The sequence below is a fragment of the Archocentrus centrarchus genome, chromosome 9, assembly GCF_007364275.1.
Source record: "Archocentrus centrarchus isolate MPI-CPG fArcCen1 chromosome 9, fArcCen1, whole genome shotgun sequence".
Lineage (NCBI taxonomy): Eukaryota > Metazoa > Chordata > Actinopteri > Cichliformes > Cichlidae > Archocentrus > Archocentrus centrarchus.
This window is the reverse complement of record NC_044354.1, coordinates 20,654,751-20,677,127: the sequence shown is the minus strand read 5'-3', so window position 1 is coordinate 20,677,127 and position 22,377 is coordinate 20,654,751. Positions and strand designations below refer to the sequence as shown.

At 40.5% G+C, this 22,377-nt stretch overlaps 2 protein-coding genes across 5 annotated transcripts in view; both read right to left on the bottom strand.

Moving 5' to 3' along the window:
* Positions 1-35: 35 nt before the first annotated feature.
* Positions 36-12,516, bottom strand: tmc2b (transmembrane channel-like 2b). The gene is made up of 20 exons (XM_030738242.1): positions 12,471-12,516; positions 12,338-12,379; positions 11,763-12,162; positions 9,872-10,027; positions 8,983-9,073; positions 8,819-8,900; positions 8,617-8,723; positions 8,419-8,517; positions 6,503-6,645; positions 6,259-6,406; positions 5,700-5,894; positions 5,413-5,592; positions 4,840-4,998; positions 4,265-4,393; positions 2,782-2,849; positions 2,275-2,514; positions 1,908-2,033; positions 551-629; positions 334-460; positions 36-244 (listed from the first exon to the last, which is right to left on the bottom strand). The coding sequence occupies exons 1-20, from the start codon at positions 12,514-12,516 to the stop codon at positions 36-38; spliced, it is 2,826 nt and encodes a 941-aa protein (XP_030594102.1).
* A 3,859-nt stretch (positions 12,517-16,375) lies between these two features.
* tmc1 (transmembrane channel-like 1) overlaps positions 16,376-22,377 on the bottom strand; it is a 24,041-nt gene continuing 18,039 nt past the window's right edge. Inside the window, exons 13-21 of one of the 4 annotated variants that reach the window (XM_030736944.1) lie at positions 21,816-21,995; positions 21,587-21,739; positions 20,689-20,817; positions 20,495-20,562; positions 20,093-20,332; positions 19,887-20,012; positions 19,687-19,765; positions 19,114-19,243; positions 16,376-16,798 (exon numbers count right to left, since the gene is read on the bottom strand). In XM_030736944.1, coding sequence (XP_030592804.1) covers positions 16,554-16,798; positions 19,114-19,243; positions 19,687-19,765; positions 19,887-20,012; positions 20,093-20,332; positions 20,495-20,562; positions 20,689-20,817; positions 21,587-21,739; positions 21,816-21,995 — 1,350 coding nt within the window. In that variant the 3' untranslated portion in view covers positions 16,376-16,553. Of the gene's footprint in view, positions 16,799-19,113; positions 19,244-19,686; positions 19,766-19,886; positions 20,013-20,092; positions 20,333-20,494; positions 20,563-20,688; positions 20,818-21,586; positions 21,740-21,815; positions 21,996-22,377 lie in introns of those variants that run through there. The other 3 variants (XM_030736946.1, XM_030736945.1, XM_030736947.1) reach the window with 3 other exon arrangements.

The following is a 22,377-nucleotide window of genomic DNA, read 5'->3' as shown; positions in this document are numbered from 1 at the left end:
TGCTGTCTGGTTCGTGAATCACGCTTCTTATGTCCTCAGAGGTGCCCCCGACCTCTGCCTCTGCCAGGCCCAGGTTGAGGGCCCCTGGCATTTCCAGGTGCCCCACCCCGTGGCCGAGGAGCATGGGTCACTGGCCCTCTGGGGTTTGGGGCAGCCAGTGACACCTCCTTCTGTAGGTTGACCCCTTTCCCTGCTGAACCTGGCTTCATTTTGGTAGACTTGCTTCCCTTCTCAATTACAACATCTAAAGAGAGAGAGTAGGAAAAAGTGGTCATGTCAGCAGAGTGCAAATTGCCCCATTCTGTATGCAACTAAGCATGTATGTGAGTGTACCAGAAGGTGGCTCTTCTTTGGTGGGAGGTGGTATTAAAGATTTATTTGGCAGCAGGTCCTCTAAGTCTTTCATCACTTGATTGGTGCTGTCCTTGTTGTTCCTGCGGTTCTTCTCCTCGTCTCGAGCCTAAAGTGACGACCAATGAACCACACAGTCATTTGACTCAATCTTAAACTTTTGAGGGGGGAAGGGAAATCAAGAGACATTCATACTGACCATTTGCATCTTCTTTTTAAGGTCCAGGTTTGCTTGTTGGTATCCCTTTGACACTGTGTTTAGGTAGTAGATGGCCAACCTGTTACACAGTATAAGTCTTTCACTGTGCGTAAAAGCCATTGTAGACAGCTTGGATCACAGTCAGGCTTTGGACACAGTGATAGATCAAATTTTATGTTTTCTCTGTGTGTAACTACATGCGCTGATCATGGAAATTTTAGGCAATTTTACATTTTACCCAGGTGCCATTACGTGTCTGAGCCCCTAATTTACTTAGCTTCATTAGTTACATGTTTAAAGGACCTGTTGCTAAATTTATAAGCTGCACAGGTAGCTTATCTGCTCAAATGTAATGTGATAATGTCAGAGTGGAAACAAAACACTGTCAGTGAAGTGGTTTTCATGCCAAGAAATTTGGGATCAGCAAGTAAAAGGCCAATACACTGGAAAAGATGTTGATGAAGCTTGCTGAAACTTAAGCTGCCTGCTAAGATATACCACCCCAGAGCACAATCCAGCTATATGCTTATGGGAAACAGCCAAAAGTATCCACTGTAGTGGATACCACAGGGTAGTCCACAAAAACAAATTAAAGAATGGAAAATTCAATACCCAGCCAGAGGTTGGGTTTATCTGCAGAGAAACTGAAAACTTGTTGCCTGTAAGAAGAATTCCGAATTGGCAAAACAGCAAAATAGAGATGTTTGTACCTAAAATGCTTGAAGACTACCATAAAATATCTGCAAGCATGAGCTTTCCTCATGAAGAGCTGCAATAAGGGGGGGAAAAAAGAAAAGAAAAACTTCCACAGGACAGTACAACTCTTTTATTGGTGGATTAAATTGTTCACCCATTGAAGATTAAAGCTGGCCCTTTCTTCAGGAGCACATTTACAGAAACCAGACCTGTCAGCTGACCCAAGCAATTTTTTTGTCCTCAGTTTACTGAGACAAGACATGTATGTTAGCTGTAAAAAATGTTGGTTTATATACTTGAACCACCACGCAAAAAGCAATGCCCCCCATTAGGACAGTGCGATCTGCCACACCACAAAAATCAGGAACAACTGAAGAACCTGAAGAGCATAAGGCTCTGATCCAGCCTCAAAATTCCCCACATCCCAATGCTCACTGGGCAAGCATCTGACAAGCACATTCAACAGAGGCCACATCCTCAACCAAGACAACCCTCCAGTCACCACTAACGTCACCACATTACCAGTACTAACCAGTACTCACTGAGAGAGTTAATTCATTTCTTTCCATTTGTTTTTCAGAATAACAAGTTTATGTAAGCAACTTTAAATAAATTAGCGTTGCTCAAACAATATTTGACTTAATATTTAAGTTATACTTACACCATGAGGAGGACAGCAGGCATGATGAGTCCAGGATTGGTGGCATATGTAAAAATGTTCCCTATGAAGGCTGGCAAATCCTGCTCTATGGTCTCCATAACCACATCATACATCCTCTCCTGACCACTGAGGGAAAACGTGCTTATTGTTACTAATCCTTGGATTCAAAGAAAACAAAAAAAAGAATACACACACGTATGCATCAACATGCTTGAGTGACCTGCCAAAGCACTGCAGATGAAAATTTTTTTATATTAATTCTTTATGCCGACTCTATAAAACTTTTAACCTGCAGAAAAAAAATTTCATAATATTACTTGATATTTCATGCACCATCTCAGTTCTCTCATCTTTATCTCCCACTGACCTGAATGGCCCACAGTCAAAGGACGGGGGCAGGGTCATTATAGTGTAAACAACGGGAAGCAGGCTAAGGAAGAGCACAAGGAGCAGCAGGCCCATGTAGAAGTTGTTGGACCTTGATGCCTTGAAAACTCGCTGATGAGGAACATTACAGGCCATCACTGCCCAGCACTGATAGTACATAGAGGTCAGGAGACGCAGCACATTCAGACCCACCAGACCTGGAGCATAGAAGGCTCCCATCCTGAGGAAAACAGCAAATTTGGTAATGTTTTTTTTTTTTTAAAGGATCACAATTTCAATTTCATCTTAATCAACTACTGAGTATTCTAATTAGCGCTGTTAGAGATTTTGTGACTGTTGTGTTAATGATAGGCACATCGAAGACAAAAGAGAAACACGAGCCATCTTTCAGCAGACAGAAGCTTATTACTGAGCCATTCATCTCATTAGAGAATCGCTGGTAAAGCAGAAGGAGTCGGAAAATGAACTCAGCCATGGAGTCATTCACCATATCATTCCTTGATTGAAGATAAGTCCTAGCACATTCCCACTGATGTCAAACTCTGCATATGATGGCTGGAATAAACACAACAACATGATTAGCATGTTCTCCTGAAATAATTAAACAACATTTCAGTACACTTTGTGTGTGTGTGTGTGTGTGTGTGTGTGTGTGTGTGTGTGTGTGTGTGTGTGTGTGTGTGTGTGTGTGTGTGTGTGTGGTGTGTGTGTGTGTGTGTCTGTAATTAAGTGCTCATTGCAGTTTCCTGTTTCACTCGATGTTCGGGCTCGCCTGTCTTGCCAGATGTCATTGCATAGTATCAGGTTGACTTAGATGCGGTATGAACTGTGCTGTTGAACCCCTTGAATTAAAGTGGACAGTCTGCCATATAATGACATAACCACTAATTAAACTGACACAGCCACTTCAAATTCCCATGCAGTGACCTGACTCCAGATATACAATGTATCACAAAAGTGAGTACACCCCTCACATTTCTGCAGATATTTAAGTATATCTTTTCATGGGACAACACTGACAAAATGACACTTTGACACAATGAAAAGTAGTCTGTGTGCAGCTTATATAACAGTGTAAATTGATTCTTCCCTCAAAATAACTCAATATACAGCCATTAATGTCTAAACTAGCGGCAACGAAAGTGAGTACACCCATAAGAGACTACACCTGTAAATGTCCAAATTGAGCACTGCCTGTTTCCCCTCCAAAATGTCATGTGACTCATTAGTGTTACTAGGTCTCAGGTGTGCATCGGGAGCAGGTGTGTTCAATTTTGTAGCACAGCTCTCACACTCTCTCATACTGGTCACTGAAAGTTCCAACATGGCACCTCATGGCAAAGAACTCTCTGAGGATCTTAAAAGAGGAATTGTTGCGCTACATGAAGACTGTTATATAAGCTGCACACAGACTAATTTTCATTGTGTTAAAGTGTCATTTTGTCAGTGTTGTCCCATGAAAAGATATACTTAAATATATGCAGACATGTGAGGGGTGTACTCACTTTTGTGATACACTGTATATATGGTGCAAATGTTAGACTTACATACAATTAGGTCCCTAAGTATTTGGACAACTGTATGGTTTTGTTGTTGTTGTTGTTGTTGTTGTCAGTTTTGCCTCTGTACACCACCGTGGATTATGTGAAATCAAACAATCAAGATGTGGCTGAAGTGCAGACCTTCAATTTTAATTCATTTAAAAAAAAAAGTATTGAGTTAACTGTTAAAAAATTGTAGCCATTTTTATACAAGTCCCCCATTTTCAGGGGCTCAAAAGTAATTGGACAATTAAGTGATGATCAGTTTTGTGACCTGGCAAGGCCTGTGCTCTGTTAGCACTGCTGATAAGCAGGACAAATGTGTAAGAAAATTCTTTACTATTTTAGTCAAACAAGCTAAAGCAACCATATGCTTTAGGGAGACCGTGACCTACTGAGACCCACTGACACACAAGTACAAGTACTCACAAATCCAGCCTCCAGGTCCCAGCACCAGCAGTAGTTGAGGAAGCGGACAAGGAGAGCCCGCGCAAAGTCACCGATCAATATAGTCAAATAGGTCACCTCCACATCTGACACAATAAGCTTCACAAATTCCTGCAGAGCGAAATAAACAAATAAACAAAAGAGAGAACTGTGATGTTGTCTATGCCCCTTGTAAATTTCAAGCTGGGAAAACAGTTGCTTCGACACGCTGGAGGAGATCCGGCACACAGAGCGGTTTAAAACTAGCAGCTGAAAGCGGCCCAGAGGCGCACGTGACGATAATCTTAAGAGAAAATCTAAATTGGGTACATTTTTTATTTTTTTTGACCACTTTTTTTTTTGTTCCTTTATGATCACACATCATACAGTATATGCACGCTTCCAAAACTGTACAACGTTGCACACATCCCAGCACGAGCACAGATGAAAAGGCACATTTGATGATTTATTTTCTATCTGCCCATTATAGTACTGCATTATTGTAATGCAATACTTTGTACTCTGTAATTTGTTGGCACGAACACTGTTAGATAAGAATATATTAAGCCTCTACTAACTATTCCCACTGCAGTCTCCCAACAGGGTCCTCTGACAACGTCTGCTGGGTGCACGATTGGTTGAGGCACATCTGTCGTGTTGAAGTGGGCGCTGTAGTTGGCATAGTACTCATTCAATGCCCAATCAGTGGCATTCTTGAGCGACTTCTCAGTCTCCAACTGAAAAACATTGAATGTATAAAAAAAATTAGGAGTAAGTATTATGGATGTATGTAAATATGTAGTGTATTTCATACAGACAGAAATAGTTTACAGACACGGTTTAAAGGAGTCATTGGTAATTGGTAAGAACTGTTCACTTTCTGGTTTAGACTTAAATTAAAAGTCCTATACCAGTGAAAATACAACCAGTTGGTGAGATACACTATACTAAGTGGGGCCTGAAGTTGCCAAAGTGGATTTTGTTACATTCTGATAGCTAAATACCTGCAAACCCCCTGTTATCTATCTTCTGCCCTCTGTAAGTGTAAAAAAACCCCATCAACTTTACATAAAAACTGAGCACAAATATATGCAACTGTAGCAAACAAGCTCAGCAACAGCAACAAACACATACATGTGCATTAACCATACCTTGCCAGTAACTTCATCAAAGAGAGCAAAGAGGAAGGTGTAAAGGTTTCCCAGGAAGAGGGCAAAAATTCGCCCCAGTTGCCACTTTAGGGCAATACGAGGGTGATAATCTTCCAGCTCTGCGATGGTTTCAAACAGTGGAGGACACACTAGTCCCAGCAGAGACATCACAAACTCCACCTGACACAATGGAAGAGAGAGAGAAATGACTCATTTACTACTACATCACTCCTTGTGTCTGAAACCTCATTTGCAAAAGAAACACCGTGTGCACAGTGTAAACCTGCCTCGTTCTTTTCAAACCATGTGAGATCTGCTGGATCCATCTTAGCAAAATCCTGAGAACGTTTCACCACAAAGTAGATGAGATACCCACTTCCACCAAGACAGCAGAGGATCAGAAGGTTTGCCAGGATCCTGAGGAAACGTCGGAGATGGATGTTTTCGTCTTTCTGGTTCTCCTGTTCATCTACAATTGATTCCTGCATCACAGATAATACAAAAGTAAATGGCAGATAAAGAAGCACTTAATATCTCTTCAGATTTCATGCTGCACCATTTAATATCATTTTCAAACGTTTAAATCTCACTGCAAATGGTGTGAGGAAAGTTTTCCTCACTTTCCAGTCAGTAAGTGGGTTTTGTTGATTAACCATATCTTAAAGTGGGGCTCCAGGTTCAGCATGTGACAACAGCTGGATAATGTTTTCTGTTGCACTGACTAAACTATAATTAACTATCAAATATATAAAAGCATTACAACCAGGCTGTGTGGATAGTGATGGATGCAGTCTTAATAAGATTACAGGGGATGGAGAAGGGGATGGCAAATACACATCTGCTAACCTTAAAGCTGGTAGTTATGGAGGCGTACTTATTATCTGCAGTCTCAGGGTTTCCTATGAGGTAGTCCCAGCTGGTGAACATCTTCCAGCTGAAGGTGAACTCTCCCTCATCTGCCCCATCCCCTCCTTCGTTGGCGTTACGAGCCATCCTGAAGAGATAAACAGAGAGAAATGATGAAAAACCCTCATAAATATCCCCTTCCACATGGTGTGAATCTAAAAGCCTGCATTTGCATCTTGCCTACGTTCTAATGACAACCATTAGGCTGTATCCAAATATTCCAACACCAGTGAGCAGGTATGACAGAGGGAGTCTGAACTTCAGCACGCCAGTAGTTCGGTCGCTGTTGTAGTAGCCATAGAACAAAAAAGAATACTTGCAGTATCCCTGTTAATGAAATATAGAAAGAAATAGTCACATATACACACACATAAGAAACTGCACAAGGTATGTTTCTCACCTTTTTAATCTAGTCTATGATAACATATCAAAGTCTTGATTAAAACAGCCTACAGCCACGCAAGCATCTCTGAGGCTGTGGTTACCAAGTGTTTGATTTGGTATAAATGCTAACATGCTAATGAGGCATGCATATGCTCAAATGAAAAAAACACAAAAAACAGAAAAGCATTGTGAATATTTATGAATATGTTCATATTTTATATGTTTTTAAGACATACCCTCACCAGCCATGTCATTAGTTATACCTGTTTAACCTCTCTCACATGGCAGACACTCAATGCCTTTATGCATGTAGACATGGTCAAGATGAGCTGCTGAAGTTCAAACCGAGCATCAGAATGGGGAAGAAAGGGGGTTTAAGTGACTTTGAATGTGGCATTGTCATTGGTGCCAGACGGTAATCTGCTGGTATTTTCCCACACAACCATATCTAGAGTTTATCGTGAATGATCGAGAAAAGAGAAAATATCAAGTGAGCAGCAGTTTTCTGGGTGAAAATGCCTTGTTCATGTCGAGGGTCAGAGGAGCATGGCCAAGCTGCTTCAAGCTAATAAGGAAGGAAGGGAAGGGCAACTGAAATAACCGCTCTCTACAACCAAGGTGTGCAGAAAAGCATCTCTGAGGACACAGCATGTTGAACCTTGAGGCAGAAGACCACACTGGCTGCAACTCCTGTCAACTGAAAACAGGAAACTGGGACTACAGTTTGCAAGGACTCACTAGAAGATTGGAAAATGTTACCTGGTCTGATGAGTCTTGGTTTCTGATGCCACATTCAGATGGTCAGAATTTCACAGAAACAACATGAAAGCATGGCTCCATCTTACTTTGTAGCAATGATTCAGGCTGCTTGTGGTGGTTATGTGGTTCGAACCAACTGCAGCCTACCTGAGTATTGTTGCTGGCCATGTCCATCTCTTTATCACCACAGTGTACCCATCTTCTGATGGCTGCTTCCAGCAGGATAGCACACCATGTCACAAAGCTCAAATCATTGAACATGGCAAGGAGTTCACTGTACTCAAATGACCTCCACAGTCACCAGATCTCAATCCATTATTGCACCTTTGGGGTGTGGTGAAACAGGAGATTGGCACTGTGGACGAGCAGCTGACAAATCAGCAGCAACTGTGTGATGCTTTCATGTTAATTTGGACCAAAACCTCTGAGGATTGTTTCCGGCACATTGTTGAATTTGAGCCATGAAGAATTAAGTTAAAAGGTCCAACCCAGTACTAACAGGGGTTACTGGATGAAGTGGCCACTAAGTGTATGTCCCATACATTATGTATTCATCAAAGTAGCCCCTTTTCTATATTTCCTGTGGAATGTAAATATAATAATGCCGTGTAAGTTATAAGAGCCTTACCATGTATACTGCAGCAGAGTTCAAGCCAAGTGAAATAGGAGAAACTGAAATGCCTCGTGCCAAAATTACTTCCTTCAGAATGAGAGTCAAACCTGATGTGTGGATTTTCATTTCAGTCAACTTATTTGTACTTTATATTGTATTAACGGAGGAAAGCCATTAGGTTTACAGAAATTTTGACCTGATGAGGAGCTCATGCAATTCATGGTTACCCATGGACTTTTCCAAAAAAGAAAAAAAAAATCCTTATCTATCTACACCACTATAAAGAAACAGATCTTGAGTGAGGAAAAATTATTAAAAGGGATAAATGAAGCTAAGATCCTCACACCAAACTCAAAGAGCACTGAGAAGTCCATGGCTGTGTCCTGTTCATCTCTTGGCACAGTTTTCCGTGGAATGGAGCCATAGGGAAGTCCCATTAGAGCCTAAATCCAGAGGATAAACATAAAAGTGAGAAAGGAGAGAGCTCAGTAATTGTCACATCTGGTATCACCTGCTAGCATGTATTATGACAAAGGCAATACCTCTGGCAGCACCACCAGACCAAACATGAACCCAAACAGGATCAGATTCAGACCATACATCCACCTCAGAAAAATAAAGTACGATGCCACAGATGATCCAAAATGACCTATAATGAGGAAAACAGTGACTTAGAACTGTTTGGGCAGCTTATTAGAGGACGTAAGTTTATACTCAGTGACTATTTGACATCATGGCACCAACTTTCAACTTCCTTTATCTTCCTCTCCCAAGGTATGCATGCTGTTTTGAAGTTCTCAAAGTCCCGCTTAAACTTGATTATTTTCTGGGGGAGAGTGCAGAGAAGCAAACTTGAATGATATTATTCATGTTATAAATCAGCACATTTTGCACAGTGAGCACATTACCTTTGTCATCATGACTTTGAATGCATATAGTTTCCTGCCTTTTCCTTTCCCAAGAGCACCTTCAAATCTTTCAACAAACTCCTGGGCCTCCCTGTTTCAGACAGAACACAAATGCACATCCAGAAGAAAGCAATGACCTATATAGCCAATGAATGATTTAGTTAGTGTGAACAGGATGTACAAATAAGTGTTTGGGGTGATTTACTGATTGATGATACATTGCATATGTTAAGAGCACTGGCAGGAAGATGTGATAAGCAAGAGGTTAGTTCGCCACAACATGCATTAAACAGTGTCAAGCTCATGAAAAAGTTAAGGCGACTCCGCTCTCATGTTCCCATTAAAGAAACTTACATACACTGATCTGTACATAAAGAAACATACACACTGACCTTACAGACACACTAACCTACACAAGCCTTGGCCCTGGCTAGGAAGCCAGAACACATCTAACAGGCTGAACTACAGCCAGCTTTGTGTTGCAGCAAGATTTTTAGGACTCTATCATCATGTATGCAAATGTGTCAAAGGGGAATTTCCATAGATGAATAAATGCCTGGATCTAAACATTTTCATAGGTAGCAAGACTCATAAGATATATGCTTTGCCCTGCCTATAAAACATTCCTTTGTGTTTATCAAAAGTAGTTTTAGAGTGCAGCATTGATGACTGGAAGTATCGAACAGCTAAATTAGCAGTGAGCAAGATTTAATAATAAATGACATGGCATTAAAGGAAAATGTGTGCGAGCTAAACTACAGTAACAAGCATTTATTTTAATGCATTAATAATAAACTGCATCAGTAATAAGCATGAGTTACATTTATAACAAAAAGCAGACAGAGGAAGTGAGTTCTTGTTGGCCAGAGTGTTTAGTTTTCATTTTTACTTGAGCAGTACGAGTCTCTTCTTCATCCGCCAAGGTTTGTTCCTTAATGTAGCGATCAGTTTCTTCTTCTCCTCCACTTGTTCTTTCAGGGCTGCCATCTCTCCCTCTGACAGCGACTCTTCATCAGATTCCGAGGAAGACGACGAAAAAGAGGAGCTGCCGAAGGGAAGCGGCCGTCACTTGCAATGATTTGGAGAAGGTTCTACATGAGCTAAATTAAACATCAGGCAGCATCGCTGTATCAACCACCTCAACATCAACGCTTTTACATGACAGATGGAGAGCAGCAGCTAAGTACATCTGAGTTCTTGAAGATACAAATAGACGTTTTACTTTTGATTGCTTTATGTTTCTTTATATTTGAAAACTCTTTGACCCTCAAAATGAGAAACATCAAGGATCTGCTTTCCATACTCTGGTTGAAAACTATCTACAAAAAAAGTACTTTGTCTTCAGCTGTAATTTGTGCTTAGTAGCAGTTATCAAAGGTTAGCATGTTAAGCCATTACACTATGAGACATGTCTGCATGCTGATGCTAGTATTTAGTGCAAAACACCACAGCATGAGTCGGTAGACTGTTTGATAGCATGTCTATGAGAAAATAACCATCATTCTCACTTTATGGTCTTATGGATTTATGGCCTTAATAAAAAACTTTACTGGTGGTCTCAATCAGTAGAGTTAAAGCTAACTGAACACAGCACAGTGTTCATTTTATAAATCATGGGACTTTAGAGCAAAACATGTGATAAAGTAGGTTATTCTTTAGGTTGTGGCTACTTTGTGAGCTCATAAAGTCACTACTTTATGAGTGTCCATTGTGCTCAGTTTGTACATCAAATCAAACGGTGTCTACATATATCTATCTTAAATTGCGCAACAATTTCCCATCATGTGTGAATGCAAAATAGTTTTTATATTGCCAACCATAATACCTTGAAACGTGAATGCTTCATATCTTTAGGGTGAGTAAATAAGCCTCTGCTTTCAAACAAGTTCATCATATTAACCTAATGGGTTCCATTTTCAAAAGTTCAAAGGGGGCGTTTTAAAATAAGCTTTCTTGTCATTTCTTAAAGTACCATAACCTTCAGGAATAATTCTCCAGGCTTTTTGAAGGACATTCAAAGCTCTTCTTTGGATGTTGGCTGCCTTTTGTTCCAATCTCTGTTAAGATGATCCCACACTGCTTCAGTAATGTATGCAATACCATGCAATATATTGCATGGAGGATCAAGAGCTCATCTTTACTGGATTTGTTCCAGTTTCTTAAAGACACGACTGTTAGGTACTCTTCTGATTTTAATTTTTTAGGCCTTCCTCTTCTTTGTTTTTCCTCCATTTGTTCAGTTTCCTCAGATTTTTTAAGGCTATACTGCACATTACGAAGTGTGAAATTTAGTGAAAAAGCGGCCAATGTCCAAAGAAAACTTTTCAAAGACCTTCAGAAAGCCAAGAGAACTATCGCCCAAGACCACTTTAAAAATTCCACCAAATCTGTCTCCTTGGAAGTAAAATATAAAGAAATGAGGAGTGGCTTGAGACTTTTGCACAGTAGTGTATTTCTTTTGTAAAATATAGGTAGACACAGCCTTTCTCAACATTTCAGTGATTATCATTCTCACACAAAAACACTTCTAGAAAATCTGGAAAATGATTTAGTTTAATTCTGTCAGTTGCTAATTTTGATGAAAGGCAGTGAGCCTGCATTAATTATTTCATGTTGTCATGAGACATAAAATTTATACTCTGACATTTCATTAGTCTCCACAAACCTATGCCAGATACAGAGTAGCTTCATATCACCAGCACCTAAAATGTTGCTACATTTCAGTTTATGGGTATGTGGTGCGCAGGTAGATGAAATACAGCTCTGAGAGAATACTGTACCTGCTCTTCTTCCCGTTCTTCTTTTTCCTGTCCTTCTCAGAGCCTTTATTTGCCCCATCTTTCTCCTTAGCATTTCCCTTCTTCTCCTTATTCGGGTCGTCTTTGTCCCGTTTGGACACGGCCCTCGCTCCTTTCTTCCTTTCACCTCGCTCTTCTTCACTCTCCTCATCGCTCTCCTCGTTTGCAGCATTCCTCCTGGAAGCTTTGGATCTTTTGCGTCTCCCACTTCGTTTGTCTTCCTCATCATCTTGGTCACTGTCTTGGGGCTTGTTCCTCTTTTTTCGTCCTCTTTTCTTCTGTGCCTCATCCTCATCCTCTTCATTGTCCTCATCATCACTGACCTGTTTGGCTTTACGTTGTGTTTTGGCTCTTCGAGTTTTATTTCTCCTTCTGGCCTCATCTGAGACACATATACATATATTTTTCAGCTGAAAATACATTACAATCACAACCACCAAGGATTTATATAAGTTTGTCGATCAAATCATCTCATTGTAGCAAATATACAAATATAAACATATTTACTTCACTCTTTTTATAAATAGCAAGCAAAAAAAATGTCCTATGTTACTTACCTTCACTTCCACTGTCTAACACAGCATCCACTTCCATCCCAACTGAACAGATGCATAAATACAACCATTTAGAAATAAAATACTTAAATAAATATAACAATTAATCGGTTGCATTGAAAAAGTATCTTCTCACCATCTTCAACCTTAATTATAGTGTCGTTTTTCCTTTTTGGAGGCATCCTTTGGAGCTTTTACTTATTTATATACTCTAGTCCTCCTCTGCTCACTTCAGACTCTGCCTCACCTTCATCCATGAGTCACTCAAGACACTGACACAGTACACTGTGAAGGAGCAGTGACAGAAAGCCAGTATACATAGCCACATAACCTCATAACCACACACACACACACACAAACACACACACATACATGTGCCTCTGTTTGGGCTGCTCAAAGGCTGGGCTCCTTGACAACAGCCAACGACACACAGTCCTTAGATGATAATCAGGAGCCACGGAGAACCTGTAAGACGGTGGACTTGTCAGTCAAAATGTTAACTGATATTATACTGGAGGGAAATAAGAACATATAAAAATGGCCAGCAGCTTTTGTCATTGTCATATACTACATCTAACTATACAAGGAAACAGCTTATTTTAACTTCAATTTTATTATGGTTGTTTTGCAGTTACAGCATCGGGGCATAACATTTATTTTACAATTTTCCATTTTACCAGTGTCTTTGTATTCCAGCATTGTTGGTGCTGTCATCATCTTGTTTCTTGAAAACAAACCTTTTTTTTTTTTTTTTTACACTTTTCATTGAACTGTGCCTCTACCAGCCTGAGTTTATAAATGAGTCTTTCCATTCTGAATATTTCTTCTACAGTGATCCATGGTTGGAGGCTCTGCTTCATACCATAATCTTGTTATTTATTTATTTATTTTTACTTGCTGCCAGCATTACTTTGACAAGGTCTTAAGGAAACAGCTTTGACACAAAAAAAACTAATGGTCGCCTTCATTTACCGGCGACCTGAGCAGTTGCAGAAATAAAAACAAGGCCACATTAAAGTTGGATGAAAGCTTAAGTAATCCTGAGTGAAACACGTCACTGTATTTAAATACTATTACACACACAGCATCCCGTATGGTGTAGAGAGAACAAACTAGCGGCTTAAAAGTCAAAAAGAACAAATTAAGGGCAAGTCAGTAGATTTTACAGGCCACTGATTCAATGATAGATTCCCATTTTTCAGTTAATGTTAAATAACCTACAGGGTTATGTGTGCAAGAGTAAGTGAAAGCTGCTGTCATTCCCCCTGCTCATACAAGCTGAAAAGTGAAGTGAAACAAACCTTTCTGTGCAAATAAATATATTCAGTTTAAATTAACAGGGTGCAGCAGTTTCTGAGGTTCTGAATCACCTTATTAGCATTATTTCCTCCATGTGGGGGAGAAGCTCAGGTGCTGCTGCATGATGTTATGATGGCGTACTGCATTGTGCCAGCATCAGAGCTCAGTTGAGATTTAAAAGTTTCACTTACAAAGCAGGGCCGATAGATAGATAGATCAAACAATGTCAGTGAAAATACACATGCAACTGTAAGACACTGTTTAAAAGTCATAACTCAGAACAGTCCAAATGAAATTATGCAAGCCTCTGTGATGCAGGAAGGTATGAGGGTACCTTCCTGCACACTGGGCACGCTGTAGTCCACTCATTGATTTTTTTAGCCAGTAGATGGTGCAAGTTAGGTTAGCCAGCTAATTCAAAATAGCTGACTTCCTGTTTGGTTTGGGGAATGGTTTGAAAGAGCTTTTTTTTTTTTTTTTTTAATAAGCCTGGATATGATACATGTGGGTGTAATTTAAACCAAGACCATTTTCACTACTTTCTGAAGATCTGCAAAGCACAAGTAAGTATTTTTCAACAATTAGACACAGCTGTTTTGGGGTCCAGTGGCAGCAGTACTGCATGGTCTGTGTAGTCCCATGTTGAAGCCTCAGTTTTAGCTTCAAATCTATTGTTATCATGTTATTCTGGAACCAGGCCAGGGTACCATGAAACATACATATATACATAGGCTTAAAGAAGGCCTAGATCAATTTAATCTTGATGTGTATTAACTTAAATTGATCTAATTTTCCATAAGCTCACACTAACCTTTGCGCTCAAAAGCAAAACTGGACACTGTTCAAGCCGTCAAATCAGTGCTTCTGCCACCACAATGTCTCACTCCTTCCTTCACTGCCGTTAGTGAATAAGAGATGCCCATTGCAATCACCCGACAGTGAGATATCCGGTAATGTGCAACCCATCATGGCTCAGTTTTCTGCCACATTGTACCAGAAGAGAGGGAAACTGGGACAGAGCCAGAACTCAACTCAGGAAGGAGGGTGAAACAGGGGGCATCAAAGGACTGAAATTACCTAGATAAATGGAGAGTGGGGCAGATTGACTGGGTCTCAATATACAGAGAGGATGCAGACTCTTTATTGCTTATCAAAGTTGCGTCAGCTTTCACAAATTATTGTGATTGGCAGCCCTTGGCTGCAAGTGAAAGAACAAAACATAAGGACTTACTCAGTTCTCAGGGTCTCAAATAACTGCAGAATTAATACTTAATGCTTGCTCACCATGAATTAGTCATGAGCATCAGTGGAAGTGAATTTGACTGACACTTAAAGTCTGTTTCATTATGAGCTTGTTGACCTGCTATCATAAAAAATGTAGAAAAAGTTATTCCTCAGCAGCCACATTTACACTATGAAGATCTTAAATTTTAATCAAATCTTCACAAAATTGCAATGAATCAATGTCATTTTGCTAAAGTTCAATTAATGGTGCAACACTGATAGTTTTGACAAACAGTGTTGCGTCATTGAGTTAAATTACAGGTTGACTGACAGGTCTGTTCAGTGTCCCGCAAGTACAGAGCCCAATTAGCTGTTGGGACACTTGATAAGGCTGCTCATTTATCAGATGATACGAATCAGACATTTCCACTACATGATGAGGGTCAAATCTGAATTTTTGGCACAGTTTTTGTTTCTCTTTGGCAAAAAAGGGATAATCTAACATATTTTATATGCATTTTCTAGGGTTAAAACTCACTGATTGCATCATATCAACTGTGGATAAATCAGATTTAAGCTGAGTGTGTGCGTCTAGCAAGAGGTGAATAATCCATTTAAGCCTTGCTAGCTAGGTTAAATAGCCTCCATGTCTAATGAATTCTTTAATACTTTGGCCCAATCACAGATCTGAGGGTAGCCGTGCAGAGTCTGAGAGGCTGAAGGAAAACTATACGTTAATCTGCTTTAAACTTATTCTAATTTTGAAAACAACTAATTAACTGAGAAATTTAGAGCTGATCAATGTTATCTCCAGCAAGTGTCTTGTGTTGTACAATAAGCAGGATTTTACAAAAACTACCAGGCTGATTACTCTGAAGGTTGTTGGAGGGGTGGAGAACAGGTAAAGGAAGATCATATAAAGTTCTGGCATTATAGCGCCAGTAAAGGGTTGAAATTGTATGCATGTCCAGATGAGCTCCTGCTGTGTTCAAAAAATCAAGCCAAAGCAAGTTACATGAAATTTTATGAAAAAGTTTTCTTTTTCACAATCTAATCTAATTTTTCGAGTCCTCGACAAAACCAGAACAACTGCTCATCAGACCAAGTCTCATAAAAGTTACAGATATGAGATCCAGATATTTGTTTTTTGAAATCAGTCACCAGTGAGGTCTTAACTCTGTAACATCTTGATCTACCAAAACAAAACTACGTTGTTGGACTTGGGAGCCATTCTTAGGAAGGACAGATAGGTTTGCAGCATTTGAAGATTTGTGGTTTTGCATTAGTCAAAAATATGTTTTCCATAATAACTTAAAACATCCTCCTGCATATCATAGAAAAGTGGACTATTGGCCTTGGCAGAGGTTTGCACATCCAGGGTGCCCATTTAATTAATTAATGGCTTTAAGACTCTGACACTGAGAACTATAATGCAACATTTAAAGAAAACAGTACACTGCTCTTGTTAACATTTATTTAGTAAATAAAGGAGCAATTAGTCTGAAAATGCTTTCAGCTATCGTTTGATCATGTACGCACGCTGTAAAGAAAAAACTTTATTCATGAGAAGGTGAATAATGTGCACCAATTTACATCAGTCCAAGATGTTCATTCCTCTCAGTTGACAGTCTACATCTATAGCATGAATTTCTCAGTAATGTGCTTGGTTTTGTCATTATTGCTTTGTGTCACAGAGTCAGTTTCTCTGCAGGCTCGGCACCCTGGACAGCCTAGGCTCACTTTGCTGAGTGAAACCAGGCAGGTATCCAGAAGGCCTGTGGTTGCCATGGTTGTTGGTCCTAGATCCGGGGTCTCTGGTGGCTGGCATTTGGTGTCCTTGGCTTCCAACAGGAGGAGGAGGAATGCGTCCGTGCTTTTCCTGATATGGCCTCTGACTGCTGCCATGGATGTCTGGACCAAAATAAGAGGAATCTACGATTTCTGATGTGGGGACAAAATAATGACAGTGCTAACTGCTGTCCAACATAGAGTAAAATAATAACATTTGACTATTCACATTGCAAACTTTGTGGCTGAAAAACCAACAGAGATTGGCCATTTAGCCCTGGCTCGAAAAGCAAGTCCATCAGACTCCCGCGTTAAAGGCAGCTTTAGAGTTAAACATGTTTTCAGCATAGTACAAAAATTGATTAGCTACTGTAACTCACCTTTTTCAATACAGTAATTTGGACATGAAATATTAAATGTGGGTGTTTCTAATCATATTAATATACTGATCATATTATTAGAGGGGAACCAAACCTTACACACTTACCTGACATACCTGCCAACAGTCGTTCTGTATTTCTTGCTTATTTAAACACCCTCTTCTTGCACCCTCCTGTGTTATTGTTTCTCCCAGAAAGCTCACATAAATTGAATGACACTCAATGTGAATATGTGTTATGAATATATGACCCTGAATTGGATAAGAAGAAGAAAATGGATGGATGGAAATACTGTGCGTATGTTTTATGTGTATAATGTCACCTGAGTTGCAAAATCATCTATGAGAAACAGTCTACACACGATCCACGCGCAACAGTTTTACATACAGAACCTAAATGTTGGCAGGTATGTCTTTGCTTGCCTACTGCTTTGTGTCAAAATGGCAGTGATTGTATTAATCCATATCAGAGGTGACAACACTGGCTTTGCAAGTGTTAAAATGACAATCAAGTACCTTATTATCTTCACTTTACTAAATGGGCATTAGAATGTATTGTAAAAACTATAGTAAATATATATACTTCTCCATCATTTTCTTCCGCTTATCCAGGGGCAGGGGCAGCAGCCTAAGCAGAGAAGCCCAGACTTCCCTTTCCCCAGCCACCTCCTCCACCTTGTCTGGGGGGGACCCCAAGGCGTTTCCAGGCCAGCCGAGAGATATAATCTCTCCAGCGTGTCCTGGGTCAGCCCCGGGGCATCCTCACGGTAGGACATGAGCAGAATACCTCACCTAAGAGGCATCTAGTCAGATGTCCAAACCACCTCAACTGGCTCCTTTCGATATGGAGGAGGAGCAGCTCTACTCTGAGCCCATCCCGGATGGCTGCACTCCTCACCCTATCGCTAAGGGAGACGGCAGTCACCCTTTGGAGGAGGATCATGTCTCCCACTTGTATCTGCGATTTTGTTCTTTCAGTCACTACTACCCAGAGCTCGTGAACATAGGCGAGGGTGGGGAGTGGTAAATCGACAGCTTCATACTCGGCTGTGAACGACTCCAGTGCGAGCTGGAGGGCACCATCTGATGAAGCCAACAGGACCACATCATCCATAAAAAGCAGAAATGAGGTCCTGAGCCACCAAGGGGCAAGCTTTCCACCACTTGGGTACACCTAGAAATTTTGTCCATAAAAATTATGAACAGAATCGGTGACAAAGGGTAGCCCTGTCGAAATCCAACACCCATCGGAAACGAGTCCGGCTTATTGCCAACAATGCAGCCTGAGCTCTCACTGCAGTTGTACAAGAACTGAATGACCTGGGCAAGACCCCCCATACTCCCGCAGCACCCCCCACAGGATGCCTAGAGGGATGTGGTCGAATACCTTCTACAGGTTCACAAAACACATGTAGGCTGGATGGGCAAACTACCAGGGACATTCAAATATCCTTGTGAGGACAAACTGCTGGTCCAGCATGGTTTTGCCATTATTGCTTTGTGTCATTGAGTCATTGTGTCTGCAGGCTCAGCACCCTGTACATCCTAGGCTCACTTTGCTGAGCAAAACCAGGCAGGTATACAGAAAGCCTGTGGTTGCAGTGGTTGTAGGTCCGGGAGCCAGGGTCTCTGGTGGTTGGCTCCAACAGGAGCCCAAGCCGACTAGGACAAAATTCGAAATCTGAAATTCGACTAATGGACAAACTCTCCTTTCCAGCACCGTGGGATAGACCTTCCCGGGAGGCTGAGGACTGTGATCCCCAATTGAAGCACACCCTCCAGTCCCCCTTCTCAAAAATATAGACCACCATCCCAGTCTGCCAATCCAGAGGCACTGCCCCAGATCTCTATGCAGTGCTGCAGAGGTGTGTCAACCAAGACAGCCCAACAACATCCAGAGCCCCTTGTCCCCAGACTCTGCTTCTTCTACAGAATGCGTGTCAGTGGGATTAAGGAGGTCTTCCTTAAAATTAATAGCTAGGGATCAGTCCGCCAAATCTTTTTCATTTAAACTAATCTGTCAATTAGATTAAAAAAATCTTCTTTGAGTTTTACCTTTTTTGTTAATATTTGAATTCAACAGTCTCACCCTCTTGATCCTGCAGTGAAGCATTGTTGTTCCTTTGTTGCTCTGCAGCTTGTGCAGTTTGTCTGGCCTCTAGATCCATTTGAGCCTTCAGTGCTGCTTGTTTGTTCTTCTTCTTGTTCTCTTCATTTTGCTTAAAAAGAAATGTATGTTTTATTTTTCAGATCACTCAAAGCAAATCACTTTTATTCAGCATCTCCTCTTAAAAAGCATTTAAGTGCTGTTAACCGTGAAGCCTGGTGGGTTTCTGGATAGATGTGAGCTGTTACTCTGCTGCTCTCTGCTGGAGGGATAATACTAATACAACTGTGTGCCAGCAGTCATGGCCTCCAGCGGTCTTTTTGTGAACCCCCATACTGTTTCAAAGCGTAACTAAGATGAACTGTGAAAGCTAACCTAGAGGACAAATGACTCACAGACATCAAAGTTTCTGGGATATTTTTTTCTCTATTCTCCAAACTTTTCACTTGATTCTGAGTGCCATTCAGGTGCAATTTCCAGTCAGAGAAACCACAAAACAGCTACTGCACTACAGTAGTAAGTGCTACATTTGAGGGAAAACAAAAATTAAGTCACCATTTGTAGTTTTTTCTTCAGCTCGACATTTGCTTCCCTGTAGCTTTTGGATGTCGATTGCAAGTAATAAATGGCCAGTCTGAAAGATAAAATAACACATGATTACCATCGAAGTACCATTTTACCACTGGAGAAAAGAAAATGGCAGCATAGTTGAAATATATTTATGTATGCTTTCATATAGTCTACTGTTGACTCACACCATAAGCAGTATGAAAGGTAGCACCAGCCCAGGGTTAGAGGCGTAGCTGAACACTTTACTAAACCAGGCAGGGAAGTCAGACTCCAGAGTCTCATGGATCACATCAAACATACGGTTCTTGCCACTATCAAAAAGAGGGTAGTGGTGATGGAAACCCAAGATGTTTACATTTAAAATCCAGATACCTTGAACTAGCATCATTACCTGAAGGGTCCACAGTCAAATGAAGGTGGGATGGAGACAATAGTGTAGATGGCAGGCAGAGTGGACAGAAAGAGGATGACCAGCAACATGGCCATGTAGAAGTTGTTGGAGCCAGAAGCTTTGAAGACCCTTTCTTGTGGCACATTACAGCACATAACAGCCCAGCACTGCAGGTACATGGAGACATGGAGCCGGATGACGTTCAGGGCAGGCAGACATGGTGCATAGAACGAACCCATCCTGAAAGCAAAGATTAGAAAAACCAGGGCAGATGCTGAGCCATTAAGAGGTTTTCATCATTGCTAATTGGTTTTCATTTGACCGTGATGCTGGTCAAAAACACCATAATAAAAGAACTTTCTAAACCTTCTAATTTAGTTGAAATGATTGCTGCTTTCTCACCATATCATTCCTTGATTAAAGATCAAGCCCAGGACGTTCCCACTGACGTCAAACTCAGAGTAGGATGGCTTTTACAAACGACAAAGTACAACAATAACTCTGCTGGCACAATTTTCTTTTGTTTTCATGGACAAACATTTAAATTCACATTTTAAATGTAAAGTAATAAATAAGTGCCAGAAAGGATGACTCACAAACCCTGCCTCTAGGTCCCAGCACCAGCAGTAGTTGAGAAAACGAACAAGAACTGCTCTCAGGAAATCACCAATCAGCAATGTGATGTAGGTTGTCATGGTGTCAGATATGATCAGGCGGACAAACTCCTACAAATGAAGAAGCATTCATTTTCATTTAGTGTGTATAATATGTTTGTTTGTGTGTGTGTGTGTGTGTGTGTGTGTGTGTGTGTGTGTGTGTGTGTGTGTGTGTGTGTGTGTGTGTGTGTGTGTGTGTGTGTGTGTGTGTGTGTGTGTGGCTGTTTTAATCTAAAATCACCTCAAATTTGTGTTGTTTTCTTTTTTTCTTTTATTGCTTTTAACAATGTGATCACAATACGTTTCTTTAGCTAATCTAACAGAAATCATTGGTTAATATAGTGTTAATGATGGGAAGTCATTTTGACACAGCCTCTGCCTCAACAATGTTTGCTTTAACTTTCAACTGAAGTGATTTCAAGAATTAAAAAGGTCACTGGAAAGAAGCAGAAGGAGAACTTTATTTGTATAGTTTTTAAAAACACATTAAGTGCTTCGCACTTTGGATAAAACCACACATTAAAGATGATGCGTGCATGTCCAAAAAATACACAGCAAAAAGACAAATATACGGTATTTTGAATAATAATAATGTAGATGATGATGATGATTTTCCTGCTGGAAAAAAATTTAATAAAATGACTCAATATATATTTTAGAAAATCATACGTCCTGTTGTCAGTATTGATTTGATTTCTTTTTTGTCTTTTTTTCTAAGCTTCTAAATATTCATATGATTATTTCATAACGTAATTTATTTTTCTCCATTCTTATTAATGCCATAACAACAACTGCTTCACACAGTTACATAATAGTTGACACACACATGCACACTGACCTGTCCTACCATTGTCTCCCAGCAGGGCCCTCTGGGCACATCAGCAGGTTGGATAGTGATGGGTGGGGCAGTGCTGTTTTCTGATACTGTGCCATTGTAAAGACTGGCCTCCCACATGGTTATATTAAACTTCACTGTATTTTCCTCTTTCCTCTGAAACAGACACACTTCAGATTAATTATCCAGTAAAAATTACAATCTCATAAATCTATACACAATGAGTTCTCACTTTAAGGTTGATCTCATCCATGAGTGCAATGATAAAGGTGTAGAGATTTCCCAAGAAGAGGGCAAAGATCCGACCGAGCTGCCACTGTAGGGCGACACGGGGGTGGTAGTTCTCCAGGGTGCTGATTACGTCAAACAGCATGGGGCAGAACATTCCCAATAATGACATGACCATGTTCACCTGAGAAATACATTAAAAAACTAAAGTGATTACTCTGAGGACACAATGGGAGTGCGTAGATTTTTGTTTTGTGTGTAGCCTTACATCGTGTGTATGCAAACTGTGTGGCACACAGTAAACTAAGGGTGATCAGTTTTTGCTGCCATCTAAACATGAAAAAAAAAAAGAAAAGTGATGCAGCTGAATAGCTGGTGGGTGAGACTACTGTAAGTTTGGGCAGAATATTAACATTCACATGAATGGTATGCAGTTCTGTGAAAGCTGAGTACAACCCATGACTTAGTAACTTGTAGAACAACCCTTAGCAGCAATAGCCTGAAGTAATCATCCTGTGTTTGAATATATCTGTCTTTCAGATTGCTGTGGAGGAGTTTGAACCCAC

Excerpts from the sequence above, each read along its gene's own strand:
- tmc2b (XM_030738242.1), bottom strand. The coding sequence starts at position 12,516 with ATGCCTCCAAAAAGGAAAAACGACACTATAATTAAGGTTGAAGATG. Across the intron at positions 12,380-12,470 it reads TATAATTAAGGTTGAAGATG|TTGGGATGGAAGTGGATGCT; the intron begins GTGAGAAGATAC and ends GCATCTGTTCAG. Across the intron at positions 9,074-9,871 it reads AAGAGACTCGTACTGCTCAA|GGAGGCCCAGGAGTTTGTTG; the intron begins GTAAAAATGAAA and ends TGTCTGAAACAG.